Source organism: Peromyscus maniculatus, chromosome 3 (genome assembly GCF_049852395.1).
Source record: "Peromyscus maniculatus bairdii isolate BWxNUB_F1_BW_parent chromosome 3, HU_Pman_BW_mat_3.1, whole genome shotgun sequence".
Classification (NCBI taxonomy): Eukaryota; Metazoa; Chordata; class Mammalia; order Rodentia; family Cricetidae; genus Peromyscus; species Peromyscus maniculatus.
In genome coordinates, this window is record NC_134854.1 from 49,408,327 (window position 1) to 49,416,709 (window position 8,383).

The 8,383-nt window shown below is 48.0% G+C and overlaps 1 gene segment (V, D, J or C); it reads right to left on the bottom strand.

Moving 5' to 3' along the window:
- Positions 1 to 999: 999 nt before the first annotated feature.
- Positions 1,000 to 7,761, bottom strand: LOC102909166 (T-cell receptor beta-1 chain C region-like). The segment is given in 5 exon segments: positions 1,000 to 1,243; positions 1,555 to 1,661; positions 1,755 to 1,772; positions 2,231 to 2,608; positions 7,554 to 7,761. Coding segments are annotated over 5 exon segments (714 nt in total).
- Between the last annotated feature and the right edge of the window lie 622 nt (positions 7,762 to 8,383).

The window sequence follows — 8,383 nt, forward strand, 5'->3', positions numbered from 1 at the left end:
CATGACATGACTACCTCACCATGGTGACATGACTACCCCACCATGACATGACTACCCCACCATGACATGACTACCCCACCATGGTGACATGACTACCCCACCATGGTGACATGACTACCTCACCATGACATGACTACCTCACCATGGTGACATGACTACCCCACCATGACATGACTACCCCACCATGACATGACTACCTCACCATGGTGACATGACTACCCCACCATGACATGACTACCCCACCATGACATGACTACCCCACCATGGTGACATGACTACCCCACCATGACATGACTACCCCACCATGGTGACATGACTACCCCACCATGACATGACTACCCCACCATGGTGACATGACTACCCCACCATGACATGACTACCCCACCATGGTGACATGACTACCCCACCATGGTGACAATGAGAACACAGGGCACTTGTGAAGGCTTCCTAGATGTAGAAATAAGTCTTGCTCTTGCTTTTAGGAAGCTGTATTTTCTGTACTTCTGGGCACAACCATGGGGTGTTGTTTAAATCCACCTATTTCACTAAGTAATAATTTACCAACAGATTGGTATCTTAAACAAAGGGCATGTCTCCCATTGAAATGTCGTTTTCCAAGACTGCATGACTGTGCCTACCTGGGAAAGCTGCTTGGTGAACAAACATGTGTTCACTGAGAGGCTGAAAGGAAGAATGGTCACACACAGGGAACCAAGCCTTGTTAACCACTAGAAAATGACCAGTTGCAGATGGATACTTTTGGGTAACCTGTAGCTGCTGCTCCCAGAGCACTTTTCTGAGGATCAGAAACTTTCTGTACTCAGAACCCGTCTTTCTCTCTTGAGAATTTTTAGCTCCCATCACCACCTTCCAAACTTAGCCTCTTCTGTTACTCTCAGGGTGGGGGGCCTCACTTTTCTTACCTGAGGGGGCCAACATTTTTTTGAATATTTCTTCTTTCATGATTGATCAGAGAGTTCAGGGACAGACAAGAATAGGTCATTCTAGAACATGTTTATTGGTTATGTTTATTGGTTTTAAGTGTGCTAGGCACTCTCCAGGTCACAGGGATTTCAGATGAACATGTGTAAGCATACATGACCAGTAGGCAGACTTTAGGATGCACAGACAAGCGAGAACAGGTCTTCAGAAGTAATGGAAAAAGAGAATCCGAGTTCACATAATGGATTGGAAGCTCTGGGCTCTGCCTCCAGGTCTGGCCTCAGGAATGCTTTCTTTTAACCTGCAGAAGAGAAAGGTTTTAGATTTACCAAGGGCCATGCACAGTTGGGCTTGAGAGGAAGTAGGAAAGGCCATTCAGAGAAATGATAGGGATCCTCAAATATCCCTTGGGGTTTTGGGTTACCACAGCTTGTCCTCTGCATGACTCACTCACTGTAGTTTTTGAAGTTTCTGCTTGTCTTTTATGGTATGGGAGCAAAACTCTATCTATTGCTCACCTCTGGTTCTGCTAGAGCCCTTAAGCCCCTGGATCTTAGTGTCTTGTGTGCCACATGTCACCTCCCCTGTATGGTCCACCTGCCCATTCCTTACCATGGCCATCAGCACTAGGGTGCTGACGAGTACTGCATACAGGGTGGCTTTCCCCAGCAGGATCTCATAAAGGACAGTGGCCGACAGGACCCCTTGTTGGTAGGATACTGTTGGGAGTAAAGGAGAGCAGGTAAGTACCCTTGCACAGGCAGCTAGCTCTGCAGTCGAGGTCATGAGAAGTGAAGAGGGAGTCAACTCACCTGAGGTAATACCACAATCTGCAAGCAAAGGGAGACAGGAAAATGGATGAGACCTCTTCTTATTAAGTAGACTGAAAATTAAGCCAGCCTTGAGGCTAGCACAGTTTGACAGGTCCAGATCTGCCCCTCCACGTGGCCCCAGAACCCTCTCCCTTCTGTTGTGTCAATGCAAACCCATTATTCTTGAAACCCATGGCTTCGGCACCAAAGATAATGATTCAGAGGCTGAGCTGCATGGAGCCATGGAAAGGAGACCCCACAGGTAAGGCTGCTGGCTGAGGGTCTGGTGTTAGGATTAGCTGTGGTTGTCTAGCTTATCTTCTGGGCAAACTTTAGTCCCCTGCCACCGTTTGTTTGTTTGTTTGTTTGTTTGTTTTTTGCATCTGGGCTTCCTTCTGGCCTTTGCCTGTATTTTTTCATTTCTCTTTGACACTAGTGATGCCCATTCTTCCAGCTGCTCCCCAGGTCCCACGTACCTGCTCGGCCCCGGACCTCTGCACTGACGTTCTGGGTGACAGGCTTGGGCGAGGCCTTGTCCCACTCATCTTCAGCTGTAAGCCCATAGAACTGGACTTGGCAGCGGAAGTGGTTGCGAGGATTGTGCCAGAAGGTTGCAGAGACCCTCAGGCGGCTGCTCAGGCAGTAGGTGATGTTATTGGTCTCCTTGTAGGGCTGAGGGTCTGTGCTGACTCCACTGCGCAGCTCCTTCCCGTTCACCCACCAGCTCAGTTCCACGTGGTCAGGGTAGAAGCCCCTGGCCAGGCACACGAGGGTAGCCATTTGTTTGTTGACGATCTCTGCTTCTGATGGCTCAAACACGGTGACCTTGGGCGGGCTCACCTTGCTCAGGTCCTCTGAAAATGAAGAGAGGAGGACAGGTCTGAGAACTATCTAGCCCTGGCTTGGACTGTGTGAGAAGGGGCTGGAAATGGTCATTATAAAGTACATTATAAACTATAGTATAGTAGGTCTTGATAGCATTCTGTCACTGTCTAACTCTGTTGTTGGTCTCCCTTGATGTTCCCTCTTTTTTATCGGTTTATCTAAGTATATGTTCTGTATACTCTCTCCTCCATTTTCCTGAGGTGGAATGGTACCCTGATTTTCTGGACTTTCTTGTAAGGCCTCACATACTGTGACTTCGTTTGATCTCCTGTGAAAAAATAATATATCCAGTTATTTTTCTTTCAAAATCACAATCTGTGCATGGCTATCTGACCTTTTAGATTTGAAATAGTTGAATTAGGAGAGCTTGAATTTTGAGGCAAAAGTGTCATATTAACATGATCCTAAGAACTAAGGTGATTTTTTTGATTACTATTTTCTTTTGGGGGTCATGGAGAATGTATTAATGTGCTTGGGCGATTCTGCATACTATCAACATTTGTTGCCTAAAAGAGACGTTTTCAACATAACATCCAGAAAAGTCTCTAAGTTTCTGAATACCTTGCTCAACACTCCCCGCCCCCTCTCTCTCTGCATGTACTTGCTTTGAGGTCCCAGCTTGTCTCTGGCTCATGGCTTATCTGATGTTCCACATTTACTCCTACACTGAGGTGTAAGAGGGCTGTGGTGGCTTGCTCAGGAAAACTGCAATCCTGTGGAAGATATTATTCATAGATTGAACTCTTCTATTTTTCCATGCTCAGCAAGCCTCCTTGATGAGTTTCATAATTCTAGTTCACCGCCTAACTTTGTATTCTTTAATGTAGCGAATGATTAATTGCTCCTATAAACACATCTTAAAACACAAGGGTCCTTTCCGAAGCAGGTCTCCTCTGGAATGGCCTGGGCCACTCACACACTTGGAAGATGGGACAGAAAAACCTTCTAGGATTGTTGAAAAGAATGACACCCTCTGAAGACATCAGAGATGCAAAAATTTACATGCAACCTCCAAGCATTGTCCCTTTCTGTGGAGTTTAACACCCCCCTCCCTGGCTCTGTTCTGACCTGAAGGCAAGGTTCTGATGCAGAAACACAACAATATGAGATCTTGTTGCTCTGTCTGAAGTTGGGGACTTGTGGGAGAAATTGAGAAGTGGCTTTGAAAAAAGACAAACAGTGGCTTGAAGGAAAATCAATAATAGAAATAAAGGTGGTCACATGAGGTGACCTTTGAATCCTTTAAACAAATTTGGGAGAGAGAAAGCGGTATGGAAGGGGCTAGAGAGACGGAGGGAAGAATGGGAGAGAGGTAGAGTCAATGCTCATGCCGGAGGCTCTCACAAGTAAAATGCAAACAAAGCCAATGATTTTAACTTAGTCCTTTAAGCTAAAGTTAATTTTAAATAGTCCTTCCTATTTTATGTGTCTTACAGACCCTGGGACAGCTTAGCATTAAAAAAAAAAAAGCCAACTTTTTTTAGGGCTATCACCCCAGACAGTTCCCCAACTTTATTCCTTTGAGCTGCAGGCATTTGAATCCAGTGCTCAGTAGTTTCCTTTAGTATCTATGGCATGGGTCCTATCTTCAAGAAAATATCTGTGCAAGCTTCCAGTCCTGGGAGAACCAAGCTGCCCCATCCTTCCTTTTTTTTTCTCTCTCTCTCAGACCTCATCACTTCCCTACCCCGCTCCCCCAGCCTGTCTGCTTTCCTCACAATCATATTGGTTATGTTGGGCTTTTACAACAGCTACATTAGCTTATTGTCCCAAGACAGACCTGGAGTCTGAGGGCCGCTTATCTCTTTTTTCTTCTTTATACATAATCTGTAGCTGTTGCTAATATATCATTTTTCTGGTTGTAAGCTTATTCATATCTATGCCTGAGATACCCACCAAGTACAATGCACTTCAAACTCCCCTGTAGGCAGCTATAGCTTCTGTAATGCTATAACAAAGACATGCCCTCTACTCAGGATCAGCCCTTAAGTCACCACCAGCCTGGTCCCCTCTGCCATCTAGCCCTTTAAACCACACCAAGAAGACAAACAGGGGTCTTCAGAGACTGATGGAGAGTGGAAGAAAGACGAAAGCAGGATTAGAAGTCTGCACTGGAGGTCAGTGTCAATATTTCAAATCAGAAGGCAGAGCCATGTACCAAAACAAGTCAACAGTGCAGAAAAGGAATGGGAATGGAAAGGGCGGAGAAGTGGTTCGAGAGAGAAAACAAGGCAATGCATCGTTTACAAACTACAGAGACGGGAGTCCAAAGAGTGATAAAAAAGAAGGCAAAAGACTCAAAGCCCCGAAGCAAGGCATCCTGTGACTAGAAGGAGAAAACCAACTCAGGGATCAGCAAGCTGCCAGGCTTTGGGGAAAGCAGGAGAGGGTACAGGGTTCCAGATGGGAGCGGGTGACTCTGCCTTCCAATTTTATACCTAAGTTCCTTTCCCAGGCCATTGTGACCCAACACAGGCACCCCTCCAGTCAGCAATAGAGCCCCCGTACCTGTCACAGTAAGCCGGGTGCCTGCTGCAAAGTGGAGGGGTGAATTGTAAGAACACAACGGCAGGTGGCCTTGGTAAAACCTGCTAGCGGCCCCAAGCCAGAGAGCTAGTTTAGTTCTCTGAGCGCTGGATGACTGCCACTCTCTGCCTGCAGGCAGGATTCTAGACCACAGTCATCCCATGAGGCATGTGACATGAGAGGACAGGAGGAAGGGACGCAGGAGGAGCACATCCATGCAAACAGAAAGGTAAGACCACGCTGGGGGTTGGGAGGAGACTGCTCAGAGACTGAAGATTTTTGGGGAAAGAAGCAGTCGCGGGTTCACCTTGTCATAAGGGGGTTAGAGGAGCCTCTTAGACCCCAGAAAGTAAAAGAATAAATTCCCCGACCCCTGCCACCAGTGCTGGGGGTTCGCAGACATTCTGGCTCTAAGGGACAGTATCCCCACCTCCTTGGTTCTGTAGCTTACCTAGAACAGAGAGTCGAGTCCCCTCTCCAAAATTCTGGGCCTGATTGTTACACAGTACAACAGGAGAGTGACAAACAGCCCCCCAACCCCAGCTGCTGGGGCCCTCCTTGAGACACTGACACCACACGGAATTCCAGCACATTCTCCACCCTTTCATCCTCTGAGCCACAACCTAGGCTGAGTTTTCAGTCCCTTCCTTCTCCAAGGAGCTTTCCCGCACCCCCAGGCTTACAACATACCCTCCCGAGAAAGACACCCTTTACATACCCAGGACAGACAGCTTGGTCCCATGACCGAAAAATAATCTTTCGTTGGAAACACAACATCAAAGCCTGGTGGTAAAACTGCTTGCTGATCTCTGTCCTCCTCCCCATGCCCACCTGCCAGCTAGCTTCCCTCATTCTCAAGGACGCTTTTATCTCGGCCAGTGGAACTAATATAATTGACAGTCAGTTTTCCTGGTGGGTCCATGCATCCTCCTCTCCAAGATCTGTCTTCTGACTGTGTGAGAGGGCCAAACAGCAGGACTATGAGCAGTATATGAGGATGACTCTCAATTGAGCCTGCCTGCACTTAGCAGGGTGCCCAGGCTTACTTGGCACAGCCAGCCTGTGAAATACTGGAGATGGACATTCTTCCCTTCTTGTAAGCATGAGCACAGGAATTTAGATCTTCCTGACAGAAGCACACTGCGGCGTAGGCACCCCAGAGAGGGGCTGCCTCTGGTGCACAGCCATTTGGCCCTAACTTACCTACAACAGTGAGCCGGCTTCCTTCTCCAAAATAGACCGTGTTTCCAGAACACAGCCTCCCAAGTCCACTTCAAAACTCCTCACTGTTGTGAGCCCCATCTCCTTCCTCTTTCCAGTCCTCCATCCCAGGCACCTCTTGACTCAGCCAGGAACCTTCAGACCACCTTTGTGGATTCAGCCTCCCTAGAATGTAGTCCTTGTCATGAACCCGCTTTCTCCCTTAGGCAAGACTCACGAGCTAGATCTTTCTTCTGGTTCCCAGGACCGAGTCATACTTTTCATCCCACACCCGAAGACCTTTAGACCTTACCTATTACTGAAAGCCTGGTTCCTGAGCCGAAGGTGTAGTCATAGTTTGCACATCAAAATATAGGAATGCTAAAATGGACACATGCTTGGTCCTAAGACAGACCTGGGAATTTACCTGAAAGATATCTTACCTACAACCGTGAGTCTGGTTCCTTGACCAAAGAAAACTTCCGTGTTTGCACAGTGCCGTGGGGAAGGAGGAAAACAAGCCTAAGGTGTGAAGAGAGGATGGTCCCGGCTAGTGTCTAGAGGACCCTAGGAGAAATGACACCAGCCGGGACCATCCTCTCTTCACATCTTAGGCTTGTGGGGAAGTAGAACATGGCAGATTCCATCGAGTGGGACCGACATTCCTGTTGTGAAGAATGCCCTCTCTCTGAGTCAATATATACAGATATGGTCTCTCTCTGAGGGTCCATCAAAGTGAGGTAGGCTTGCCGAGAGCGGGTTCCCAGGACCAGCCCAGAGTTGAGATCTCCATGGCTTCTTTTTGAGCAGTCTGTAGAGCTGTTCACATCTGGTTCCCCTTTCCATTGGTGGTGGTCTGGTTCCATAGGGGTTGGCTGAAGGGGGCATCCCTGCATCCTTTGCCTCTGGGGCCACTGGGCCATTCTTCTCTTGTCTGTGATCTTTCTATATAGGAGGCTTCCGATGGAAAGGCCCTTTTCTTTTCCATGATCGTGACCTGGCAAGCAGCAGGGGGAAAGTGGAAGCCTTCTGGATCTAAACCCATCTAGGCCTGGGTCCCAGGAGAAAAGCAGAGGACTGTGGGGCCTTGGGGACAGACAGAAAGGTTTTTGTAAAGGTCTCCCATAGAATTGAATCACCGTGCCCCCTGTCCCCACAATGTTACAGCTTTATACAAAAACAACCCACCCATAGGTCCACCCCTTGAAGGCTGGAAGAAACCACCAGAGCAGCTGGTCCTCTGAGGGGAGCTGAAGATAGAAAAGGTGACATCGCCCCCATTGTGCAAGGTGGTGTAAGAAGTGAGCCAATACAGGGAGTTTCCTCCTTGCCCCCTGGCCTTCTTTTGAATGTCTTTGTCCTTGGAGCTGGGTGTCATTGCAGTGCTGTTTGCTGAAGGGGCTGGATCCCCTCTCGTATCCACCCTTCTCAAGCTGTCGTCATAAAAGGGAGCCACCCACCCTATGAAGAGGTAACAGCCCCCAATCTAGCCTGGCTCTGCCCTTGCTCCAAGGCTGTGCGTCACTCCGAGGTTACATCTGCCTCCCAAGAGCAAGACTGTGTAGTATGCGGACTCTCTCTCTTGTGACAGACTCAAGCCTTCTCAAGGGGTTAACTAGACTCTGGACTTCTTAGAATGATGGTAAAGATGCATGATATTTCCAGGAATGGGTATGAAATGAGGTGAAGTGACCACAAGTGTTATCATGTCATTACTCATTGAGTTAGGCAAAGCGAGATGGGGACAAGTCTCCTTGGAGGCTGGGTAGGGAGAGACACAGTTTGGAAATCATCTTAATTAATCTATAACCACAGGGCCATGTGATCATAGTCACAAGGTAGTCTTTCTCTGAAGATATTTCAAAGCTTTGGTAGATAGTTCAAATTTTGTGGTTCAAGATGAGTCTGGCAGGGAGTGGAGGGGCACCCATCCTGGCGCTGTGAGATGAAGCAAGCGAATCTGGGAATAGGAGTCCAGTCTGGTCTATGTCCAGAGTGCCAGGCCAGCTAGGGCTGTA